A 24,678-nucleotide genomic window follows, 5' to 3' on the forward strand; every position below is an offset into this window, starting at 1 on the left:
TGTGGGAGAGGCGCCCTGCAGGCACCACAGGTGAACCACAACCAAAATTGCTCCCAGAAGGAATAGCCTGGTGTTGGGGACCCCCTTGCCCATCATGTGGCCCAACACAGCTGCCAAGTGAGAGATACACAAACAATCTCAGTCAACTCAGTGTATTTCACAACTTAAAGAATCAGCTGCATAGGCACAGGAGCCCAACTTTTTGCCCTGAAAAAAATATCCAGAAAGCTGCTACAAATTTTAACAGAGTTTCTACGCAGAAACCAAGCAGGAAGCCAAACTATACAAGTTAGATACAGGGATAAAACTGGATGGAAGTCCACAGTGAATGTGAATTTCATATCCAAACTAGCAGGGAAAATGAATCTCAGTGTGCTGCTGTAAAACAGTCACACAGGAGCTCCCAGCAGCACAGGAACAATTATTTCTGGGATTCCTCACTTCTTTTCAGTACTACAGAACAAATACCTCCAGGAAAGCTGATGGTGACTGTATGTGATGAGGGTGTAGGGATCCCATTCCCTTCCCATGCTTCACCTCCATCTCTCCTATTCTTGACCCTAGAAGTACCACAATATTTTGAGGTATCTAAGTGTGTGCCAAGAGACTGACATTGCACTTCAGTTTCTGTGGACGACACCCCTCTCCAAAAGTTTTCCTTGGGAGAGACAATTGCATATGTGCATTTCTACCCTTTCAGTTTTCCCAATGGCTTCCTCTTTCCATTCCAATACAGCTTTTTTCAATACATCCTGCTTCTGTTGTTCCTCTGCTATGTAAGCAGTTCTCTGTCTATTCTTGCTTTTTTTTTTTTTTTTTTTTCTCTCTAGCTCTGCACAGCAGCTACTTGCTAGTTACTCAGAATCCAAATAATTTAGGTCAAAAAGCCCAGTGAATCTGATGTGGTTTGTTTCACATAAAAAGAGTGAAATTGAAAACCACCTTATTCTTCTCAACTGAAATGCTGCATCCCTATTAATTCAGGTGTATAAATAACACTCTCTAATGCTGCATCAAGGGCTCTGCTGTGTGATTAAACCTGCCTCCCTGACCTGTAATTAGAAACTTTGGTTTTGAAAGGCAGTTTGCAGAGAGAAAAGGAGAAAGAAAGAGAGAAAGGAAGCAGCTCTCAGACCCAACAATTTTGTTCTTAATAAATTATTCAGAGTTTTTGAAAGTTGAGCTGGATTTCCATCTGCTAGCATTAAAGACCCAAAGGGAAGAAGAACTGAAGGATTCTCACAGCAAAACACAACAGTACAGAGCATGGGGCTGGAAACCAAAACCCAGCAGAGTTCACCGTGTCCTCTGCCCGTCCCTGCCCAGTTCAGCTGCTGCCTGTGCATGCCTGGACTTCCAGCAGGTCTCAGAGTAATGCAGAGTGACCTTCCACCAGAGTCCCACTGAGCCAGTCATCTGTTTGGGACATAATATTAGAAGAAAAACCCCAGATTTCATGAATGTTTTACAAATGTCAGTGGAATCAGGCAATGAACATGCAAAATAGTGAGGGTGATGAGTACAGAAACAACATAGACATCAGACTGCATGGTTGTACACCAGTAATATATAACCTTTTCAAGACAAGTAATTAAAGATGAATTATAAATGATTGAGCTGATTTTTTGCTCCAGGGGCAGTCAGACAGTACAGACCATTGTACTATTAGAGATGCTAATCACTTTTAGTTGCAACCCCAAGGTACACGTGCTGTTATAAGGTGAACTTCTCACTTGGAAGTGGGGAGATAGTAAATATCTTTTTCTCCTGGAGTCATAGTAAAAAAATTACTATTCTTTCAGCCAAATGTTGACTCATTTTAACATTAAGTAAAAAACAACAAACCAAAAAACCCACCAAACACAACCCACAAATAAAACATTGCAATTTTTGCAAAGGACATCAGTAAGCTTTCCTCTTTCCACAAACTGGAGATAGAACAAGCTTTTGAGCACCGGATAACACAGGTGATGAACTGGCCCTGGGATGAGAGGTCTCTGGCCTTGGGTATTTGGCAGCTGCTTCCAGAGCTCTGCTTGACTTCAGATCAGAGAGATTTTGTGATGAATTCCTCCTCTGGTTACACCTATAATCTTTGTGTTGAGGGTGTAACTGACATCAGTTTCAGTCTTTTATGTTTTCAGGCTCAAGTTTGCAAGGCCTCACACCAGGGGAATCAAGAGTCTCATAATTTTCTGCAGAACTGTTTTTCTCTAGGAACCTTACCAGATTGATCCAAAGTTTCAGGGCAGCCTTATGAATTGAGACATCAGGTTTAAGGAGACTTAAATGAGAGAGGGAAAACCTGAGTTTCACATCTCAAGGACCGTTTGGTCAAAACACCTGACTTCACTGAATTCTCCAATACTTTATATCTTCCACTGTGTTTTTTTACATGCACAGTTTTAATAAAAAGAACAGGCTAAATCTACCAAAATAATAAATTGTCACTGGTGGAAATGTCTTCATTCCAATTTGCCTAAGTTTATAAATGTATAAGATACGGAGTCACTGGGGACCACAGACTTGGTACAAGGGTGTGGATCCATGAAACAAAAGAGTCCTTCAAATTCAATAACAAGTTTAAGTAATCTTTTGTGTTTGCAGTGTGGTAGAGTCCAAGTTTATCACAGAGCTGCCAGAACATAAATCTGATACAAACTACTTTGGATTAGATAGCACAGCAGAAAGAGCTTTACTAGGGTACTGTGACAAGTTTTATAAACTTTTTAAAGAAACAGTACTTAGAAATACTAGCACTGTTGTTATTGTCTTACTCAGCACTAAGGGAAGAAGAATAAAGCTAACAAATTCAGAAAAAAGAGCAGTACCTGAAACTCATATTAAGACACATTTGTTTTTCAACTGAAATTTTATGTCACTTGTACTTAAAACTGAGTCCTGTGAATCCAGCATGCTCTGCCTTCCTTGGATGCAACCATGGCATCTCCTCCCCCATTTTTACAAATCCTCAGTGAGTATTGTGTCACTTCTCTACACTTGCCTTTGAGAGTCTCTCTCATCTTTTAACATTGGGATGCAAGTACATAAGCCAAAAGAGGTAAAAAGAACTAGGAATAAATACATCAACTGCCAGGGACTACCTGTCTGTGCATGGTACCTTCAGGCACAGGGAGTGCCCGGGAGCCCCTGAGATGCAGCACCTCTGCACCAGCAGAGAGGGGAGCAGCCAGACAGCACTTCCAGCTCTCTGCAGGGACCACATTGAGGGTGAGTGATTTGTGTGCCTCTCCTAGGAGCTCTGTCCAGCCCTGGGCTCCACGCTGGCCTGCTTGAGTTACTAACCAGTTTCTCTGGTTTCCAACAAGTCATACATGGTCAGGACCAGCCCACATGGCTTGAAACCTCCCATCTTGAAACTATCCCATCTGCTGCCACGGCCCCTCACCCTCTGCCTCCATCAGCAGAGTTGCTCAGGGTGAGGTGGCTGCCTGCCCTCTATTTCTCATTTCTTGTGGGCAGTTTACTGTCTACAGCCATTCCTTTCAGGATTTTGCTCTCCCATACAGGGATTTATTCCATAAGCCTCACACTCCCCCAGCACAAATGCCTCATATGCCACCTTCCCAAGCTTCTCAGCTCCCCTGGCAATGTCTGGGGCACGTGCATGCCCTCAAGCAGGCTGTGTATGTGTTGCTGTGATCGCAGCATTTTCCTCTTCAGGAATCCCTTATTCTCTCTTACAATAGCATTTTAATGCCCCATCTACCTCCATTCCCTGAGTAAATGGGTTCTCTAAATGCCACTGTGAGGGCTCCTGTGCATGCTTACAGTACTGCTCTAGCAGGGCACCCTCAACTCCTTCACATCAGGGTTTCTTTTTCCTTCTAACTTCGGATCTCGATTTTCCTCCAGTTCTGCAGAGGTTGCATATAACCCCTGCATTTATCTGGTGACAGATCTCTCTGTGTGCTCACATAACTTTTCTAGAGCGATAGACAGAGATGAGATAAAGGTATTGGTATTCAAGAGCTATCACCCAGATGCTTCACATCTTCAAGTGCAGTGGTATCTAAATCACCTGCTTCACAAATCCCCTTTTTAGTTCCTAGTATTTCCACAAATTAGTGGTGTTCTCTCTCACAGTAATAATAGAAAGTCGCTGAAATTTTTGTAGTTGATCAGATGAAGCATTTAGGAGTCATCCTATACCATGAAGTCAGAGAGAAACAATGACCAGATGAGCACAAAGCCTTACAAGTTTAGCCTTAGACATGATGAAAATCAAAGGGAAACTTTTGCCATTCAAACACTGAGCTGAATCACAGTAGAATAACGTTCCTGGGAAAGAGAGGGTTTATGTGAGGTTTTCTTGGTGACATCCCAAGCGATTTCCAAATTTCAGAATAAAAGAAAAGGTGGTTCCAATGGTTTTTATATTCCCAACCTCCAGGCTAAAATATGGTACTATACTGAAAAATAAAGCTAAAAAAAAAAAAGCTTAAAAAAAGAAAAAAGAAAAAAAGGTGGAATTGTTCAGCATCTATCTATTAAACTCCAGTGACTCTGAAGAACACCTTTACTGTTCCTCAGTACAAATGTTTTTCTAGCTTTCAGAATGCAGAGAGGGTTCTAAAAATCAAGCTGAGTTTCTGAGCATCAACAGAGGTGCCATTTCTACACTGCAGCTTTGAAAATATGATTAAAGCCTGAAACACAATGCTGTGCTCCGTGGGACATATCTGACCCACACGCTGCCTTTTCAACTCTCTGCTTTTTCTAAATCATGTACATTATGAGTGAATAGGAAGAAAACGTGTAAACAAGAACAGAAAAGGTCACTGCAAGTTCATTAATTCTGATCACTTAATAAGCTGTAAATTGAAGTGCCTGAATTGCATTCTCTTGAACACCAGGATAAATTTGAAGAATCTCTATTGACTTAATTTACGCTGATATGCATTAGAATAGTTTCTGGCACATTCAGAATCAAAATAATTATTACAGCAACATTCAGGACCAGAAGGCACCCAGTTCCCATTTAGTAACTAAATGAGGGACAGACTTACAAAAGTAAAGAATTCACCAATTAAAAAAAAAAACCAACTTAATTATTTTTAAAGGTGGTGCAGAGGCACGACCATAGGGGTTGTGAAATTCAGGGCAGCAGGACTGGCTTTAAGAAGCAGAGCGACACTTTGCACCTAACTAATGAGAACACTGTGTTGTGCAAAAGATATACTACTGTCCTCTGTGCCTGCTTCTCCCAGAAGACAAAGGTGAACTGTATACAAGGAAGCAGAACTGTTTGAATAACTTTGTCAAGCCAATATTCAGAGTGGTACTGATACATTTCAGAGGTTTTTGCTTGCAGGTCATGAGGACTCCAGAAGGATATCTTCCTATGCTAAAACAAACATTGTTTTGGAATTCTTTACTCCACGGTTAGGATGCTGTCCAAGAAATCTTACACTAGCTTTCTTGGAAAATAAAACACTTGGCCACTTCTAGGGACTAAAAGGCATCCTCAGTATCTTCCTGAATACCTTAAGTATCTAAAATTATGACAGATAAAAGCATCATGGTGGGAGAAACAAGTTGAGAAAAGTCTAAAAAGAGTTTAAAATAAATCACTGGTTGCAATACCACGAAGTTTCCTCTGTCTTCTGCTATTGGTGGTTTGTCTGCAAGAAAGTCCCAAATGATGCCCTTGAAACATGCATCTCTGAGTGCTTGGGAATGATCCAGCGACGTGTCCAGCGAGCTCCTCCTGCCGGCTGCTCTCCCGGCATCTGGGCTCGTGCCGATAGACCTGAATTTCACTTCGGCTTTTCAGGAAGCTGAAGGGAGGCAAAGCTAACGCCACATCTTCCTTATTGTCATAGCAATCGTGTGTGTCATATCACTGCCCATCCCCTCCAGCAGTCTCAGACACACGGAGGTGCTGTGGTCCATGCCAGGAGCTGGGCACAGCAGCAGCTGCAGAGAAGCTTGGGGAGCCTGAGAAGCAAAGGTGAGCAGGGCTGGCAGCAAGGACAGCAGGGACCTCAGGTAAAGGGGCACAGACACAGTGACCAAGCAAGAAGAGCAGAGCAGGCCTGGTGACAGTGACAACATATAGCCAGTGAGCCCACATGGATGTGCCATGTCTGAAACCAAGCAAGGAAATCCAGGCAGGATCAGGCACAACCAGGTCCACAGTCAGGCACAAACACTCTTACAGCCCACACCAAATGAGGAATGAGGACAAGGGCAGCTCTGTGCCATGGCTCCCAATGGATCTGGGGAGGCCCCAGCTGGCTTCTCCCAGCTCTTTGGCAGACAGCTCTTCTCACAGCACTCTGATCCCAGATTACATTCCACTGTATCATGACAGACCTCGAACACAGTCAGCCAAACCTGTAGGACAGGGGTAGGAGGTTGCAGAATCAGCTGGTGCACTCAGGGCCCTGTCAACACACTGCCCAGCACAGCCAGGGGAGAGCATAAAAATTATTCCGAGTGCTGACAAAGAAACCTGGGTACAAATATGCCACAGAGGTTAGCAGTGTGCAAGACTGACAATCTGTACTTCAGCTGTTTCAGGATCTGGTAAGGAATTACCTTTGCAGGGCACTGCATGTGTGCTTGTGTTTTGCCAGTCTGTTGGGAAACCCTTCTTTCTAGGCCAAAATAAGGAAAATTGCCACTGAGATGTGATGACAAAGCCTTTCCACATTTTTAGCTTATAACTTAAACCAGAAAAAATGCAAATGTAAACTATCTTGGCTTCCCATAAAAAAAGCCACCCACACCATATATTCCTCTGTGACATTTCAGTTGCTCAGCTCTTTGATCAAACTATGTCCCAAAAGAAGAACACAGACAAGATATACTGGTACCCCATTTCTTACCTCCTCACAGGTGACATCTGCCATGGTGCTGCACTGGCAGGTCTTGTAGGTGTCTGCATCAGTCCAAGCTCCCAACCCTGCCTGCATGGAGAGATGAAATTTCCTGAGGCAACAAAACCCAAGTGGCAGATAACAACTGTCTTCAATAAGGGAACTTGTTGAATCAATAAGGAAAGACTAACCCTTTGGAAAAGGGTGTTCATGATTATCTTATTGAGTTACACCAGGAAAAATCAAAGACAGACAGAGAAAGGAAAGGAAAAAATGTGAGGTGAGCATCCCAAAAGTGTTCCCAGCTGCACTGGGACACTGATATACTGCTCAGATAAAGCCAGTCTGCCCTGCAAAGTTAATGTGGATACATTAGAGAGCAATGGTCTACTGAAAAAAGAACATATTTTATCAATATTGATTAAATACCCCTCCAAAATATGTAAAATATTTAGGGAAAAAAGCCACATTTATGAAGAGGAACCCATAATTTTGCAAGGTAGCCAGGGATATATCATGTCTCCTTCCATATAGAGCACTGAAAGTATACAGGACTGTTAAATGTAGCTTCTCTGCCAAGTGATTGTATTCTCATTCTCAATTGTATTCACTTTATATTTCCAGTGTGAAAAATCTAATGAAACATTTTAAACCAAAGCCGTTTCCTTGGAGCTGCCTTTGACCTTCTTTTCCTTCTCTCTCAGCCAAATCTCCCTGCCAGGATGAATTCAGACCTAATGTCTGCTCCTCCCACCAGGCTTTTGGATATGTGACAATATCCTAGTCACTGGGAGCTGTGCCTGCTGGTGTCCATTGTCTTGTGTCCAGTTTGGGAGAGGGCTTTTAAGGAAAAGCCCAGAATTAAATTTATGAAGAGTCCAATGATTTACAGGAATGACCAACCCTGTAGCTATTTTCTGCACACATCTACCAAAAACTTGTGAGCCCTTACTAACTAATTCACAAGGCTCAAGCATAGGAATGGTTCAGGGTCCAAGAAAAAGCTTTTGAAAGTTTAAAAACAAATAAACAAAAACAAATTTGAAATGAGGGTCCAATCTAAAAATACTACAAAGCCTGTGCATCAGCGAGAGGTATGGTAATGGGACTGCTTCTTAAGCTGCTGTGCAGAGCCTGTAACATTCCCAATAGGCACCAAAAGGGGTTACACACAGCCCAGACAGAGCTGCTGGCTGTGCTCTGTGGAATGCATCTGTCCCAGCAGTTTGGTGACAGGCACAACACAGACACGCAGCCTGAGCACAGCCAAGGCACTACATCACGACACTGAGGTCCCAGTGCAGTGACAGCACATAAGGAAGGGTCCAAGAAAGCTGCTGCTCATAATGGAAATGCCAGGTGCATTGTCCAGGTAGAAGAGGAGTGGGTCTGTGGGACAGGAGACACAGACCAGCAGCCAGGTATAGCAAAGTGCAGCTGATACAAGTGCAGCTGGATAATCCACTAATGCTGCTGATGGTATGGTTGGACACTCCCAGAAGGAAATCACATTATATGCCTTATTTACAATCAGTCCAAATCTGTAGAGACATTATGTGTATCATGTGTCTCACTTTGTGTGCAGTCATCTATACTGCCTGCCCTATATAGTTTTGGTACATGAACAAATGCATACTTTAGGAGAAAGTAAAACTGCTTTCTCTGTTAAATCTCCTGTGATCATACCACAAACCAAAAAACCTTTGCAGATATCCATCCAATTCCCACATTAAATCAGTATGTTGCTTGACAAACGTTTTCATTTAAAGACCAAGTACCTGCTAGGAATTCACAACTAGGCCTGAGCCCTTTGTCTGCAAGCTCTCAACTTTTCTTCTTCAGGCCCCTGTCCCCCCTTCCATCAGTGTTCTGCAATTTGCCAGCCTCCTTTATGTCTCAGTTATGTCTACACAATGTGAGGCAGGCAGACCCATGTGCCCACAAACAGAAAAGCTCCTCCAGCTCACAATAACTCAGCAGGCTTCTGCGATTTTCAGAGCCTGCACTACTGTGTGCCCGTATCTGCTGTCAAATTACTGCCTGGACACAGGCTCCACAGCTAACCTCAGCCTTACCCCAAACATGGAATTGTCTTGCAATTCATCTTGTCCTGCAGCTCTTCCTATACAAAGTGGTGTAAACCTGGCTGATGCTCCTAGGAAATAAAGAACAAGCTTACCCCTCCAAAGATGTGCTATGATTTTATGGTCCCTTTCTGCAACCTACTGAGAGTGGATGTGCTCCATACCATGCATTTAAAACACATCAACACAGATTTGAAGGGTGTACAGTTCTCCTGAGGTTTCTAAAGGAAAATAGAGATGAAAGCCATAAAAAACAACCCTTCACACACAGCAGAGGTTGAGAAGTAAAATTTAAACATAAGTTCATGTTTCCCTTTAGTGTAAGTTCTGGCAGTCCCAAGACTGTTCTAACTTCTAGCTGCTTGTCATGGCTGTAACACCACAGCAGTGAGGGAAAACCCTGAGTACATTTACTTCAACCTTAGCTGCCTTCCCTTAAAACCCTTACCTTGCCCTACTCTATCTGAGGCTGTGAAAAGACAATGATAATAATAGGAAGATGCTCCTAGAGCTCCTACAAAGGAGACAGTTATTTTCATGTCCTGCCTCATTGCAAATAGCTGTACATTGGAAAGGTGACATGCACAGATCACACACAAACCTGTAATCGAGGCAAGTCGAGATGTTATTGACTGTAATTGCTGGTGTTGGTCTCGACCCTCTCCTCGAGGTGTCTCCATCTCCTATTACTATGTCACAGCTAGAGGAGTTCCCCGGTGGTCTGCGAGAAAGCAAAACAAAAATGGCAAGAGAAAACTGACATTGTTTATATAACAATAAAATTAATTCTAAATCAACAATTCAGAGAAAGCAACGCATAAAAGTAGACGAAAAGAGATTTCACTGGCAGACAATGCTAATAGCAATATTTTACATATATTAAGCATTCTGTACCCCAAACCCTCAAGATGTCACAAAAAAAGAGATAACACTACCTTTCTTCAGTGTTTTGCAGAAAAAGTGAGGTATAGGCATTCATAGGGCTTTGCAGAGTAACTGAAAATTTACCACCAGAAGGAAGACCAGGATCTAGGCTTTTTAATCCATTAGTCAGTTATGTGCATTATTTTAAAGCAGCCCTTGGATTTACTCATTTTAGTGTAGGCTGGGTAAAAAGGAGCACTAAAGCAGGAATACACATGCGTTCCATATCTTAAACCAAGACTTTCCTCCTGGAATGGCAATAAGGATACCCTGCAGCCCAAGGTTTCCTATGCAGCCATAAAACCTTCATCCTCTTGAGTGTGCTGGTAGCCAGGATAACCCCCAACCCATATTCTATACCCAGTGCATGCTGCAGGAGGGAAAGATAACAAAGGTTGTGACAGAACTCCATCAGGGAAGTCCTTTTGGGCCCCATTTCCATCAGCTCATAAAAGGAACAGCCTGGACCCACATGCTGGGCTCTGCTAAGGCTGCTCCAGACTGCAGCTCTTCATTTGCAAAAGAAATGACCCACTCATTTCCCTCTGACCTCTGCAGATTCTTCAGACTGCTGACCTCATCTGCCGAGGGCTCCCACCACTATGAGCCAGCATCCTCAAACAGGTGCTCCCAGACAAACCCCTTCAGCTTCCCAGGCAAGCTGAACTAAGCCAGCTCCAAGAATCCTGAATCAAGGCTCCCAGAAGGCTATTTGTGCATGGACTGGGAATGTTCAGCCCCAAACACATTTATTTCCTGTTCAGAAAAGCAGAGGCCATATATGAAAAGGAGGTACAGATGAGAAGGTGTAAATTTCGTCAAGTGAAGTTAAAACATGTAAGTGCACACTCACATGCTTGTATGAGTATGTACTTGACAACACAGATTTCTTCCCTGCAACGACTGACAGCCAGACCTTCTGTTAGTGTGTGGTGGCTCCAGAAGTCTTGAAGTCCCTCTAGACAACTCAGTGACTTGTGACTGGGAGTTCTCATCTCTGCAGTAGATTTCCAGATTCCGTTTTATGACCAGAGAAGAAAGGTGACAATGCTACTTCAGCAGAGGAATCCCCGTGCTTGTATTGCATCCCAGGAAAAAGACACATCTCTTCAGACACACCCATTTACCTTGGCATTCACAGCCTTATTGCCAAGAGTATCATAATACATATTGACTTTAGTTCTTAACGGTCCCATTCCAGAGAGATTACTCCATTCCACAGCTAAGGATACAAAGGCATTCGGTGGCTGAACTGGGAATTCAGTGCTGGTTTCAAGTTCAAATTCAGAGTCCTGCTCACTGGACTAATCTCTGGACAGCATTTTTCTACTTGGCAGAGAATGTGAGTTTTCAGGTCTGAAAGAATACTGAGGTGCTCAGATGGAGTCACAGATACATGTATGACAGAATAATATATTTGTCAATAAAAGTAGCATAAAAACAAAGCAAGCTAGGTCAGCTCTTCTGTTGGTCTCCAAGGAACACTCAATTATTAGAGTGAGCATAATCATCTTTAATAAGTAAGCCGTTTTGGAAGCTGAAGTGTTTGTTCCGAATGCCACATAGACAGCTCTTGCTACTGGCACAAGAGGCCTGTGAATCAGAGCCCGAAATCTGATGCAAGAGAAATTTGGGCGTCTCAAGCTGATTTCCCCAGCAGAGAACAACCCTATTAGTTTGAGAAAGTCCCCTGCCTGCTTTCTCTCTGAGTAATTAAGAGTGAAATCCTCCTCTCAGTGACCCCAGTGCTCTCAGCCTAGGCTGATTTACACATGAAAGGAACCCTCTGAGGGGCTTTCTCTCTTTCACATTCACAACTAGGCAGGACCTATAAATAAAACCTTTCTGAAAACAGGAGCTTTCAAAAAGGTCTGTGTATGTGCACAAACGTGTATGAGAGAAAAGGAATGGCTGTGTGCACTCGAGGATGTGTGTTTGCATGCGTATGTGAGGCGTGGGTGAGAAGAATGTGCATTCACACACCAGTCCTCATGCAAACAAGTGCACTCAGAAAAGCATCTGCATGGATGCGGGAGCGTGCACAGGTGCTGGGGGCACTTACAGGAGCCAGAGGGCATGTCCAGGCTGGTTTCCAGCCAGCACGATTCCAGAGGTTCACCCCAGTCAGCTGAGTCATTCTAGAGTTACACATGGGAAACGAGAGCAGATTCAGACCCAACTGTGCATATGAAACTAAGCTTGTGGTGCACTTTCCCTCCACAAAGCAGTAAAGTACTTGCAGGACAAACACCAGTGCTTTACACTGCTTGACTTTAACGTGGGAGGTAACACAGAATCAGGGCTCAGGGCGTGTAGTCCTATGGTTTTGACAGAAGATGAGATTTTTAAAAGGTCACATCTTCTCAGCTATCCAGGAGAGAGTGAGTGCTCCTGCGTTTTCCAGTGCTGCCATTGTTCAAAAGTAAACGTTAGTTTTCTGGAACATTAAACCCCTCAAAGTTTGAAAAATAAACGACTAGACAGATGACCTGAAAATGAAGGTCAGTAAATCAAAAGGACTATGACTACCTTTGCAGTAACTATAAACACAAAAATGCCTAGATATGTATCTGAACTGTCCCTCCCCCACTGTCCTGTTCATCCACGTGGCTACGAAGCCAGGCCATGATATCTCCTCTTCCATGAGGCCTACAGGGACCCTACATAACTTGCAGGAAACTTGGCAGTTACTGTGACCCTGCCCTAATACAAAGCAGGTGACACAGAGCTCGGAGCCAAGCCAGGACAGACCATAGGGTTTCACAGAGCAGGTTTCTGCTCTGTGGGTCTTTGCCCCTGTAAGAGGTGGCTTCTTAGGACCTGGCTACAACATGATAATTTCAGAACAGCAAATTATTCTACTCCACTTCTCCTGACCAGCTGAATCTTTACTGAATCTGTGCCTGTGCCATATGCTAATGCCAGTAACCAGGATGTAGGTGTGTTAGAACCGCTGCAGCTGCTCCACTGCTTGGTGGGAGACTCCAGGGTGTGAGAGTGGGGCAGAAGAGCTGCTGCACCCTGAACCCTTCTGACTTCATCGCAGCTCTTGGATCTCTCCCCCCACCCCCAATTCTTATGCAAACATTTAGAAGAAGTAGGCAGAAAAAAAGGCACAAAACAGGAGACATAAAGAGTGCAAAGCCTCACAGGAGCGCACAAAGCACAAAATGTCTCTTTTGCTCGTTCAAAAGACTCTTCCCAGCTCCTTGCACTAGGCAAGAGAGCGTGAGCAGGGATTCAGAGCTCCCCTCCCACTGAGCTCGCAGCTAAAGCCCTCCCCCAGTTCCCAGGGTCTTCAAATGAAGATTTGCATAGTAGTTCCAGATCATTCCCGAGAGAAGGGACAATGGGTCTCTCAACGCCCTCTTCCCCCCATCCCTCCCTCCCAAAGCTGATAAAGCCGTGGTGAAAAGGGGAACAAAGGATTTACAGATGTCAGAATATTGATTTCTGCCGTTCCAGGACTACAGGGAGAAGATGAAGAAAACTTTTGCCCCCAGAAACTCTGTGAAGTTTGAGACGGACGCTATCTCTGCAGCACGAACTCCGCGTTTGTTTAGACAGTATCTGATGGAGGCAATATTGCTATTCGAGAGGAATGAGCAGGGCCCTGAAAATGCGAAAATGCAGGGGGATGAGATTACAGCCTGCAATCCCAGAGAGCGCATTTGCTGTTCCCAGACCTGGTGAACGGAGAGGCACTTCCAGTGAAAGCAGTTTGCCACCAGGCGGGCCGGGCCGGCATTGCTCCGAGCGCCGCGGTGCCTTCGTCCCAGCTCATCGCGACTCACGCTGGTATCCTGCCCTCTCTCTGCCACCCACCGCTGCAGCTGGGAAAAGGAACAGAAAGAAGGGTGAAAGACCAATCTTTGGAAAGTGGCCTTTGATTCAGAATCAGAATGGGATGGAGGTTCTCAAAACTCATTACATTTAAGGGCCATCACCTGAAAGCCAAAGCTTTGTGCTCCCACAAGCATTTCTGTGCACAATCCATGTAAACCCGAGCTTGTTTTTGCACTACAAATGTTCCTTTTCACTGTAGTGCATCACCTCTACTGAGCTCCACCTCTACCAGCTCGCTGCAACCGTTCAAATTGTGCTGAACAGAACAGCGGCGTGATCCAAAGTGTCACATGGCACTGGTGCCCGCCCAGCAGGAGGCTGGCACTGGGCAGCCAAGTGAGGTTACAGAGTTCTGGCCTGGCCTACACCTGTCCCACCACTGCTCTGAAACAGCTTTCTCTCAGGCACTGCCTACTACCACTTCAGAGACATACATATATACATATATATATATGGTTGGGGGTTTTCTTGTGGTTTTTTTTTTTCCTCACTTTTCAGAGCTAGCTCTGTAGCATTTCTGCACTCAGAAAGTTGCTGGGATGTTGGATCTTTTGTAAAAATGTACTTGATTAAAGTTGCTCAAAATGCTGGATTTTAGGCCTGGATTTTTAAAGGTGATAAGCTATTTTCTAAATCATGCTTTAGGCCCTCAGATAGGTCAGCTGGGGGAAAACCCACCTGAAACCTTTTCTGCAAGGCACAGTAGTGAGTACAAGAGGGGTTTCCCATGCCATGGGTCAATAATTCAGACAGAGCTGCAGAGCCAGAGCTGACTGTTCCCTAATTTTCCACACACCTTTGTAAAAACACGTGCTGTCAGGAGGACTTCAATCATCACAGTGATAATAACCATCACATATTGTAGAGTTAAACACATTTCATACAACTACATCAAAACATTATTCATAATACTCTTAAAATATCTAGGTTTCTTTCAATACCTGCCTGTCTCCCCTCAGCTAAAATAAATTATTCTTAAGGAATCTTCTGTGTCTCCCAGCAGTCACTCCTAATTTACATTTAAAGATGTGAATCAGACCCACTAGACTCCTGATACACCTCACACAGAGATTGATCACAGCTGTTGGGATGATGGAGACTAAGACAGACCCATTTGAAATCAGTGTAACTGAGACTGTAATGAACCTGCTACCACACTCAGCTTCAGGACAGACTCAAACCCCATTTTTTGTTGCTCTCCACGAGCCCTTTGGAGCTACATGGGTGAGACAGGGTGCACTTGGGGCAGCTGTGCTAAGAGTTGCCACTACTGCCTTCTCCAATGAGGATTTTCCAGGCTGTCAGAGGAGTAAAGGTGTCAGGGAGAACTTGGGAGAAACAAACCTTGGCTATTCTCAGCTCCTGCTGAACACTTGCATGTTGTGTTTTAAGGCTGCAGCAGCAGCAGCACAGCTCACAAATCTGTTTTATTTTAGAGAGAATTTTTCCTCATCCTAGACAGATGTTTGCTTGTTTTCCTGATTCTTTGTTTTCTCTCATTCGTAAACATTAGTGTCTGTTGCTTACTTAAAGTTCTTTTTGCTACAAACAAGAGCAGTTTTGTGTACATAGCTCCCCTACAAATTTGCTTTAGGACACAGAACTTAATCTTAGTTTCATAACTGAAATATTGTACCAAATAATTCTCAAGTCTTCTGCTTTCCCAAAAAAAACATATGCAAATTCCTTTTAAATTAAAAGTCTGATGTGTTAGATATCTCATAAGCCTGAATCCAAAGGATGAAGGTGTGGAAAGGCAAAATCTACTTCCAATGTGGATTTAGCAATGCAAGTGTGTGTGATTTAAGAGCTGTGCCTCAGTGGTTTGAGAGCTGTTTTGTACAAAATACATCATGCCCATGATGACAGAACACTTCTGCAGGTACACACAGTACCACCTGGGAATAACTTCTTTCAGTATGGAAGCAAAGTTGTTTTATTTTATTAAATAAAATAATACAAAAGCAAAGTACTGGAAGAGGTAATAGTAATTTTAAAAAATAAGAGAAGAACAAAGAAACCAAAGCATTTTTAAAAGTTTACAGTGTCCAGATAAAGTAAATAACTGAGCAATATTTTTATGGCAAGGTGTGTTTCACAACAGCCTTCCAAGGTTCTGGCTATCTTACCATTCCTTTATGCTACACAGTAAATTGGGCACAAGCCTTGCTCCAAGTGAAAATGGGTAAAGAAATCCAGCAGCAAACACATTTCCCACCATCTTATGGCCATGCCACACTGCGTGCCTTGGTCTTGGCAACAGAGAAATGACCAATTCCATGGCACCAAGGTGTGCACATGAGCAGCAAACCTCCTCCTTCCAACAACAACCTTGTTTGGAATAAAACACAATTCCTTCGTGTCATTCCTCTCAGACCTGCCCCTACCACCGTCCTTCCCAAAAGCTCAGTTTCTTTGTTTTTTTACTGTTACAGTTTCTACATGCACCATGGGAATCCTCTCATTTTGCTGTGGGGTTTTAAGTGCTGAAAAATGTACTGTCCACCCACACAGCTTCTGCCAAAAGTCAAACCATCAGGCTTCAATAAAGAACTAAAAGAGAATCTAGATATTTGTAAAATAATTTTTTTTAGATCTTGGGTTCATTCAAGTCATGTTATTATTTCAGTAGAATCATCCCAAGAATCCATATAATTAAAAACACGTTAGTGTTAACAGAACTGCACCATTTGAGGGGCCCTTTGCTCCCCTCCTGCCTGGGATGTCCCCAGCGTTTTCCGTGACAGCACAGCCCCAGCACTTCTCACTCTTAATCGCTTATCGCTCTCTACCTGACAGGAAGCTGTAGGCAGGTGAGGATCGGCCTCTTCTCCCAGGCAATAGCAACAGGACAAGAGGAAATGGCCTGAGGCTGCATCAGGGGAGGTTAAGGTTGGACATCAGGAGCAATTTCTCCACAGAAAGTGTGATCAGACATTGCAATGGGCTGCTCAGGGAATCACGGTGGAATCACCGACCCTGGAGGTGTTTAAGGAAAGACTGGACATGGTACTGAGTGCCGTGGTCTGGCTGACACGGCAATGTTCGGCCACAGGACGGACACGATGCTCTCCGAGGTCACCTCCAACCTAAGTCAGTCCGTGTCTCTCTCACCCTGCGGCTGTCACCGCCCCAGGACGGGCTCCCAGCCCCAACCGACCTCGCTCCGCCCTCAGCACCAAGATGGCGCCGGGCGGCCCTCAGGACACACCGCGAGTGACGTCACAGCCCCGCCCTCCCCCCTCGCGCGGAGCGGCGCGTGCGCGCTGGCGGTGCCGCTCAAGGTCAGCGCGGCCGCTGCCGCCGGCGGTTCCGGTTCCGGTCCCGGTGTGCGGACAGGAGGACATGGCGGCGCTCGGACGGTTGTCCCGCCTGCTGCTCGGCGCCGCCGCCCCGCGCTCCCTGTCGGCGCGCGGCGTGGCGGCGGCCGCGACACACGAGGAGGGCGGAGGTAACGGGGCTCTGCGGGGCGAGGGCGGAGCCGCGGCCCGCGGCCGGCGCGGCGCTGCCCTTGACAACTGGTGCCCTTCGCTGCGGGAACGGGGCATGGCAGGCGCTCGGTGTGAGCCCCGCCGGGGCAGCGCGGCTTGAACCGTGAGCGCGGATCCCTGTTACAAACGGGGAGGGGACCCGCGTTCGAGCGCGGGACACAGGGTTCATTAGTGCCTCGTTAATGCGCTGATTGCATTTACCGCGCTGTCAGGTCAGTTGCGCTCATAAACTGGTGATGGTTGTTCTAATTGCTGTCCCGCTGCCCCCGCCCAGCCCGCATGTGGAAGACGTTGACCTTCGTGGTGGCGCTGCCCGGCGTGGCTGTGTGCATGCTGAACTGCTACCTGAAGGCACACCACGACCACGGGCATCCCGAGTTTGTGCCCTACAGCCACCTCCGCATCAGGACCAAGGTACTGCTGCCCGCGGTCTGCAAATACCCTCTCTCTTTTCCTCCACGGCTGCAGAGCGTTCTTTGAGATTGCCACAAAATCTTTTCCTTTCTCAATTGCCACATGAGATGGCGGTGATATCAATTCATGGCTGTTTCTGAGGCAGTAAGGGTTTGTCACAGCTCTGATGAAGTACCCGTGATATTCACAGGCTTTCCCACCCCAGAGTGATCCTTCTAAGTCTTTCTGAAAAACGTTTCAGTCCTAGATCTGCTGTACTTAAACTAATACAGATCCAAAAGTTAGCAGTGGGGATCCCAAATGCTCAGAATTGGGGTCCTCATAATACAGCACAGTGGATGTTTAAGTAAGAGCAAAGACTGCTGTTTAGAGACTGTGGCTCCTAGCTAAGGGAGAGAGTTTTCCAGCTCTTGCTCCCTACATCCTGGGAGCCAGCTTGCTTAATTCACCAGCCTGTCAAGCTGTGTGATCGTTTAGGTTGGTAAAGTCTTCTGAGATGGAGACAAACTTTTGACTTACCTCTACCTTGCCAACCAGATCATGGCACTAAGTGCTATATCCAGTCTATACCTAAACACCTCCAGGGAATGGCGACCCCAGCAGCCTGGGCAATTTATCCCAATGTTTAGCAACCCTTTTTGTGAAGAAATTTCTCTTGATGTCCAGCCTGAACCTTCCCTGGCACAGCTTGAGGCTATTTCCTCTTGTCCTGTCACGAATTGCCTGGGAGAATTGATGTTTGAGTCTGTACTGTTCTTGGTTTCAGGTACTTGTAGGATTGTTCAAGAGCTGCCACTGGCTTACTTTTTTTCTTCTTTCAACAGCGTTTCCCCTGGGGTGATGGGAATAAAACTCTGTTTCACAACCCCCACACCAACCCTCTCCCAACTGGTTATGAGGAGTAAAACCAAGATCCTGACAACAGCCAGAACTTTGGCTCTACCTGTCCTGAACCAGAATGTTGAGTGGGAACCATTGTTTCTGGGATGACAGTTTCAGATACTCTGTGTTTCTTCTGCGATGAAGCTGAGTGGTGTTGTGGCCCCCGTGTGTACTTGTGATGGGGTCCTTTAAATAAACAGCTCTGAACGTGAATTTGGGATTTGACTTGTTTATCTGAATCCTTAGGGGCTTTTTAGTTCAGTGTTTGCATAAAGCATTAAGGTTTCACCGAGGACAGAGTGCAGGAGCAAAGGGGTTTGAATGGTAACACATGTTCCTGTGTCTGATAACACAAACAGGAATGCAGATATATAGATTAAAATTCAATATATACTGAAACACATTCTCCATTATCAGCTTTTGCAATATTTATTAACAGTCATGAAGGTGATTTTTTTTCTTGGTCCCTTCTGGCAGAGGGAGTGGCAGCAGAGATGTTAAGCTAAGCTCTGCCTTCACACTGTTCACCTTCAGCTCTCAAATTTTCAGCTACATCAGCACATATCTTGCTCACCACTCTGCTTTCCATAAATCTGCAGTCTGTACAAAGTCTCTCACACTGGTTTTGCAGAAGAAAACACAATTTTGGCTCTACTCCTTATGTTTGTATAATGTGTACTGTGTTATGTAGAAGCTGCTGGAAGTAGAAGGGATAAGTGAGCCAACAGCCTGAGCTTGTGCCAGTACAACCTTTCAAGTTTTCAAGTTTTTGCTCGCTACAAGTCAACCATTTTCCAGTTCTTATTATAACTTCTGTATTTTTTGCACAATGTGAAACTGAGCTCTAGCTCAACTATCATTAATGTTCTTCCCAAAAGGTAGAATACAGCAGCTGCTTTGGCATCTTACTGTTGAGAGGAGTGATGGATGGCAAGAGAGAATCTCAAAGTGGGTACTGCAGGAGGCCCTTCCCCATGTTTCTATGTGTTTTGTTTGCTTACCAGTAAAAAATAGCTGAGACAGTTTTCCTGTGTTGAAGTACAAGGGCACAGTTGTGTTAAAGCTGACAAAGTCACATTACATTTAGTCCTACATGAAGATCATAGAAGAGCAAACTGGTTTTGTGTGTTATTCCTTAAAAAAGAAAAGCTACATATTTGACTGTCTCCAAAATGGCATTTATAGCTCCTTTCCTTAGACAAGGTTTTATTTATACCTGAGTGACACAGCGTTTTGCCAACAGCCTGTTTTTTCAGTGCTGTATTAAACCTCTGTGCTGAGACTGTAGGAGCTCTCTGCACTTGAGAACAAGAGTGTGGCTCACCTGGGTATGTGACTGGCACAGGAACAACAGCCTCAGGCTGCAGCAGTTTCTGATCATCTGCACAAGGCCCACAGGACTCAGTGTCAGGGGTCTGTGAGGAGCTGTGGTGTGGACAGGCCAGCTGTAATGTTTGAGAACTGTATTTTTTAGTTTGATGTTTCTTTTTTAAAGTAAAACCTTCAAATAATTAGTAGTAATTAAAAGCAGAGAGTGAAGCTTTCTTTTTTGCTCACAGTAATTCTAGGATTATGAAGTTATCTTTTGTCCCCAAGCCATAATATTTTTTACTCTTTCACCTGTGTTGGTGCAAGGAGAGGGGCAAGCTTTGTCCCATCCCCATGTGAGGATCAAACCACAGAAATGTGTAATGCTAAAGGAGAGACAATTCAAGTTCATGGATGTGTTGGTACCTCAGGAAAAGTTAAAGTAACCCCTGCATTAAAAGCCTTCTCTTCAGCTGCTGAGCAGGCCACTTCCATCCCTCCTAGGGGTCAGAGTCAGACTCTACTGCACAGTTACCTACTTAAACAAAATATAACCTGGTTATATTTATTTTAGCCAAGCTGTTGCAGGTCCACTAGTGTTTTTAAACCATCTCTGTAACTGACACAAAACAGTGCTTAAGCTCTTCAGCATTCAGGGTGACATGAAAGTAACTTCTTCACCAAAATTCAGCAACAGAGATGACAGAAAGTGCATTAACCCTTTCATATTCTTTTTAAACACTTTCAAGTGTTATATAAATAAGCAAAAGAAATCGGTCACAAAGAAACCATCTCCAACCAGCATTCCCTCATTACCGAGTACATTCAGTAGGAAGTTAGATCACATGGATTTTTAAGCTGTTAGATGCTGAACCACTTTCACTGGAAAGGAGGCAGCAGTTACCACATGATCCAGTCAGGTTTTTTTCTTTTAGCTGTTTGTTTTCACAAGCAGAGAACATTCATCACTTCCTAGAAATCAGTTAACAAAAGTCTTATCCAGGTGGCATCTGTGATACACCTGGTGATGCTGCTTAGTCCAAAGGCTCCTATTAGTGACTCCACCCATACAGCCAACATCAAGAGGAATTTTCAGTTTTTCCTTTACTTGGGCCCATGAACTCCAGGCCCTCAATGGGTATGTCCTTTTCTTTGATTGCTTTCTGAAAATAAGAAAAAGAAAATCAAACAATTAAACTCGGCACTTCTTTATCGGGCTCCATGGTTTTATCTTTGGTAAAAAACTCAAGAGCCACAGAATCAAGTTGTAAAACACCTCTGAATCATCAAGTCCAACCTATGACCCAACAGCACCATGTCAACCAGACCATGGCCACACCCAGGCTCTGACTACACCACCTCCCTGGACAGCACATTCCAAAGTCTGATCACCCCTTCTGTGAAAAAATTCCTTCTAATTCCAACCTAAACCTCCCTGGTGCAGCTTAAATCCATAATCTCTTGTCCTATCGCTTGTTGCCCGAATAGAAATCATCTAAAAAAAAAAAAAATCTAGAAAACGTAATCTTAAAGCTAGTTTGAATGAAGCTTCAATGTTACAGTTCCTGAAGGATGTACCGAGAACTCACTGTCCCTCTAACAGAACCGTGCCGCAGCCTCTACAGAGCAGCCTTAAGAAGTCACGTACAATAAAAACAGGAGACGCCTGTAAAATATTCCAATATTCCATGTCGTGACCGACAGACACGGGGCAAGACAAACCCAGAGCTGCGTGTCGCTGTACCTGGCGAGGCCTGAGGCTGCTGGGACAGCGCTCAGAAGGATCAGTGCAGGGGAAGGACGCTCGGGGCCCGGGCCGGACGCACCTGCACGCAGAGCTGGTAGCGCTTGAACAGCTGCCCGCAGGGGTCGCCTGCGCTGTCGCCCTTGAGGAACTTCTCGGCGAACCAGCGGTTGAAGCACTGGTCGTACTCGCGCTTCAGCTCCGTGCACGCCTCGCCCACGCTGTTCATCGCGGCGGCCGCGCCGGGACAGGATGGGCCGGGCCGCGCGCGCCGCCCAGTGACGCACATCCGGCGCGCCGGCGGCGTCACGCGCGGGGATGTGACGTCAGGCGGCGGAGGCGCGATGCGCGTGCTGTCCCTCGCGCGGTTGCTCCGTGCCGGGCGGGTCCCCCCGCGGGGCCCGGCAAGCCGGGACAGCGGGCACCGGCACAGCGGGCACCGGCCTCAGACATCGCCCCAGGTACCGCCCCCGGTACCGCCCCCGGTACCGCCGCGCAGCCGCTCCGCCACTCACGAGCTGGGACAGCGGGAACAGGATAAAACACCAATGAATTTCCCAAGAAAGTGACAGCAATCTGCGTATCCCTACCGGTGGCTTGGATTTGATGACCTTAAAAGTCTTTTCCAGCCTTAACGATTTTAGGATTCTTTGTAAACTCTGTTTTTGACGTGTAGCAAGTTTCTAATTAAAAGAAAGCAGCACTATTAAACGTGTTGATTTTTTACTTTTTTTGTCTGTACTGATGCTTTTGTACAGCAGAAAGTGTCGGTAGAAGTGCTGGACCACTTGGAGCACCTGGCCCTGGTGGATTTCCGGGATTCCGAGGGCGTGGAGCGGCTGCAGAAAGCGATCCAGTTTGCTGATCAGCTTCATGAAGTAAACACTGACGGCGTGGAACCGATGGATTCAGTGCTGGAGGACAGGTGGTGAATCAGAGCAGCCTCCTTTTATCTGTTACTGCACCAAAATGTTCGCTTTTGTGACCATTTTTTTCCCTGGGAATCACAATGCGTGTGGCCCCTTTGCTCCAAATGTCTTCCTGTGGTTTTGTGTGGGAGAAAGTTGTCATTGGCACATGTGATTTTTATGTGTGAGCAAAGCAAAGGTGAACTTGAGTTCTTTCATCTGTCTTAATTGTCACACTGCTCCCCAAATCCCTGCAAGTGGCATTCTTGGGTGCTTCAAAATGTTCCAGTATTTGTCTCAGTGTTTATTTAAGAGACCAAAACCAGATTTAGAGATAATCCACCCTTCCTACTTCATATTCACAGAATAGCTTAAAGACAACCAGTAATCTTTGTCCTTCAGGTGTCTGTATCTCAGAGAAGATGATGTGACAGAAGGCAACTGCACCAAAGAGCTGCTGGAAAATGCCAGAGAGATAGTAGAGGAGTATTTTGTAGCTCCACCAGGTATTGACTTGCTTACAAAAATCTCTTAATCTCGCCTGAATTAACCTGAAGAAAATAACCTGCCATAGCTGCATTTACTTTCAGAAATACTAGTCAATAATAGGGAATAGTAAAAGACATTACTGTAGCCATCTGTGTAAAACAATGTGTAGTTTATTGGTCCAGAAGCAGTACAGAGCCTGACCTGACTCTGAAGTTACTGCACATGTTGAGAAATTCCTTACAGGAAGTCAGACAGGTCTTACTTTCCTGGCTTTCTCGGGATATTTAGGCAGTCTGTACATGGAGTAAACTGGAGAAACACTTCCATGCCAGGGTGTCCTGCCCACAAGGTAACTTACTGCTGGCCTCACACATCTTGTTTTTTTGTTTTCTCTCAGGTAACATCCCTTTAGAAAAGCTGCAAGGACGAAACACTTACCTGCAGGACTCTAAGTGACAGCCCAGAGCCCAAATGCCCTTCCAGTATTTTATTTGGAGAAAACAAAGTTTTGCGCAGTGACAGCTGAAACACCCTGGCATGTATTTTGGTCAAAAGAAGAGCACTTGCAAGTCAGAAGAAAGAAGGTGTAAAAGTTTAGTAGTGCTGCTGAAACAGTCAATGTCTTTGAAGCTGGATGGCAGCATGGCAGATGACCTTAGTGCTTTTATTTGGCAAAGTGAATTTGCTGTCTGGAGGTGAGAGCAAACCCTTGTCCCACTCTTAATTGTACAATTAATTTATTATTTGTTTAAGCATCCATAATATACTCACATAGATGCCTAAAACATGTAATTACTATCAAACTTGAATTATTTCAAGAGTATTGAAATAAAGCCTGTATTTAACACCACTAATCCAATCCTCTGCAAAGCTGTAACACTGTATTATTGCTTTAGTCTCAGACTTGTCAAGATTCAGACCCTGCAAATGCTGAAGTTTTACAAATAAACAAGCTCAGGCTATAAGTAGTTTATGATGCATATATACATCAGAATAAGGAAAGACTTTGAAGTATCCATCAATCAATGAATATGATTAATACCACAATCATAATATCAGGTAATTCCCACTTTGAGAAGTCCTCCCTTGATCTATCCATTTTGGCTTCCTCTTTGACCATCAAAGAGAATGTTACACAGAAAAGAGGAATTTGAGAGGGAACTGCATGGCTGCAGGAGCTTTTAACACAAAAATAGCATCAAGTAACTATTTGAAGGCAACAACTAAACCAACGATTTTTACAAGATGATCCCACATTCCCAATGCAGCTAAACTTAAAACTGCCAGTTCAGTGCTACTCCCACACACTCCAGTGAGAGAACAGACTGCCTGATGCTTGTTCCCTGTAGCACAAACTGCATTTAAAGTGGAAAATACACATCTCCTTAATGAAGGGGTTTGATGGAACTTCACCACGAATAAGGGGAATTACAACCTTGACTCAGACACCTGCAACCACCAAAAAGAAAAGCTTACAGAGGGCAGATGAGCTGCCTGTGGGGCAGGGCATGTCAGCCTCTCAGTGGGTCTAACACTGTGGTGCTGAGCCCCACTGGGCCCTGGCTGCACTTTGAGAGAGGGAGAGACATTCCTCATGTGCTGTTCACCTGTATTCACTGCAGGACTCAGCAAATGGATCCAGTTTCTCTGGAGACCATGGAGATAACCTCACTTGGACCTGCTGACATTTTTCTACCACCACAAACCTGTGGATATAAAATTGGATTGGAAGCCCTTGCATAA

The 24,678-nt window shown here is 44.9% G+C and overlaps 4 protein-coding genes across 5 annotated transcripts; 2 read left to right on the top strand and 2 right to left on the bottom strand.

Moving 5' to 3' along the window:
• Positions 1 to 136: 136 nt before the first annotated feature.
• LOC148221657 (uncharacterized) lies at positions 137 to 13,967 on the bottom strand. Its single transcript, XM_088175923.1, has 5 exons — positions 13,801 to 13,967; positions 13,540 to 13,686; positions 9,531 to 9,650; positions 6,855 to 6,935; positions 137 to 6,360 (listed from the first exon to the last, which is right to left on the bottom strand). Exons 2-5 carry the CDS (start codon positions 13,635 to 13,637, stop codon positions 6,351 to 6,353), a joined length of 309 nt encoding a protein of 102 aa, XP_088032049.1. The 5' UTR covers positions 13,638 to 13,686; positions 13,801 to 13,967; the 3' UTR covers positions 137 to 6,350.
• Positions 13,968 to 16,968: 3,001 nt separating this feature from the next.
• On the top strand, positions 16,969 to 18,699 carry COX6A1 (cytochrome c oxidase subunit 6A1). Its single transcript, XM_014894629.2, has 3 exons — positions 16,969 to 17,150; positions 17,465 to 17,604; positions 18,429 to 18,699. The coding sequence occupies exons 1-3, from the start codon at positions 17,045 to 17,047 to the stop codon at positions 18,507 to 18,509; spliced, it is 327 nt and encodes a 108-aa protein (XP_014750115.1). The 5' UTR covers positions 16,969 to 17,044; the 3' UTR covers positions 18,510 to 18,699.
• A 200-nt stretch (positions 18,700 to 18,899) lies between these two features.
• On the bottom strand, positions 18,900 to 21,827 carry TRIAP1 (TP53 regulated inhibitor of apoptosis 1). Its single transcript, XM_014894632.2, has 2 exons — positions 21,621 to 21,827; positions 18,900 to 20,957 (listed from the first exon to the last, which is right to left on the bottom strand). Exons 1-2 carry the CDS (start codon positions 21,825 to 21,827, stop codon positions 20,874 to 20,876), a joined length of 291 nt encoding a protein of 96 aa, XP_014750118.2. The 3' UTR covers positions 18,900 to 20,873.
• Positions 21,828 to 21,858: 31 nt separating this feature from the next.
• On the top strand, positions 21,859 to 23,789 carry GATC (glutamyl-tRNA amidotransferase subunit C). Of its 2 annotated transcripts, none has more exons than XM_014894626.2 (4): positions 21,859 to 21,999; positions 22,297 to 22,463; positions 22,849 to 22,952; positions 23,333 to 23,789. In XM_014894626.2, the coding sequence occupies exons 1-4, from the start codon at positions 21,883 to 21,885 to the stop codon at positions 23,389 to 23,391; spliced, it is 447 nt and encodes a 148-aa protein (XP_014750112.2). In that variant the 5' UTR covers positions 21,859 to 21,882; the 3' UTR covers positions 23,392 to 23,789. The 2 variants fall into 2 exon arrangements, with proteins under 2 accessions (XP_014750112.2, XP_088032032.1); XM_088175906.1 differs by having other exon boundaries at positions 22,300 to 22,463.
• Positions 23,790 to 24,678: the final 889 nt, after the last annotated feature.

The sequence above is a fragment of the Sturnus vulgaris genome, chromosome 19 (genome assembly GCF_052056855.1).
Source record: "Sturnus vulgaris isolate bStuVul1 chromosome 19, bStuVul1.hap1, whole genome shotgun sequence".
Lineage (NCBI taxonomy): Eukaryota > Metazoa > Chordata > Aves > Passeriformes > Sturnidae > Sturnus > Sturnus vulgaris.

Bases quoted from the DNA above. Each gene is read 5' to 3' on its own strand.
- LOC148221657 (XM_088175923.1), bottom strand. From the start codon at position 13,637: ATGAGCTGGGACGAAGGCACCGCGGCGCTCGGAGCAATGCCGGCCCGG. The intron at 9,651-13,539 runs GTCTGGGAACAG...GCTTTCTCGCAG, and splicing joins AGTGCCTCTCCGTTCACCAG to ACCACCGGGGAACTCCTCTA. The intron at 6,936-9,530 runs GTTTGTGTGTGA...CTCTCCATGCAG, and splicing joins TCGACTTGCCTCGATTACAG to GCAGGGTTGGGAGCTTGGAC.
- COX6A1 (XM_014894629.2), top strand. From the start codon at position 17,045: ATGGCGGCGCTCGGACGGTTGTCCCGCCTGCTGCTCGGCGCCGCCGCC. The intron at 17,151-17,464 runs GTAACGGGGCTC...GCCCCCGCCCAG, and splicing joins GACACACGAGGAGGGCGGAG to CCCGCATGTGGAAGACGTTG. The intron at 17,605-18,428 runs GTACTGCTGCCC...TTCTTTCAACAG, and splicing joins ACCTCCGCATCAGGACCAAG to CGTTTCCCCTGGGGTGATGG.
- GATC (XM_014894626.2), top strand. From the start codon at position 21,883: ATGCGCGTGCTGTCCCTCGCGCGGTTGCTCCGTGCCGGGCGGGTCCCC. The intron at 22,000-22,296 runs GTACCGCCCCCG...GCTTTTGTACAG, and splicing joins GGCCTCAGACATCGCCCCAG to CAGAAAGTGTCGGTAGAAGT. The intron at 22,953-23,332 runs GTATTGACTTGC...GTTTTCTCTCAG, and splicing joins GTATTTTGTAGCTCCACCAG to GTAACATCCCTTTAGAAAAG.
- TRIAP1 (XM_014894632.2), bottom strand. From the start codon at position 21,827: ATGTGCGTCACTGGGCGGCGCGCGCGGCCCGGCCCATCCTGTCCCGGC. The intron at 20,958-21,620 runs GTGCGTCCGGCC...TCTTATTTTCAG, and splicing joins GCTACCAGCTCTGCGTGCAG to AAAGCAATCAAAGAAAAGGA.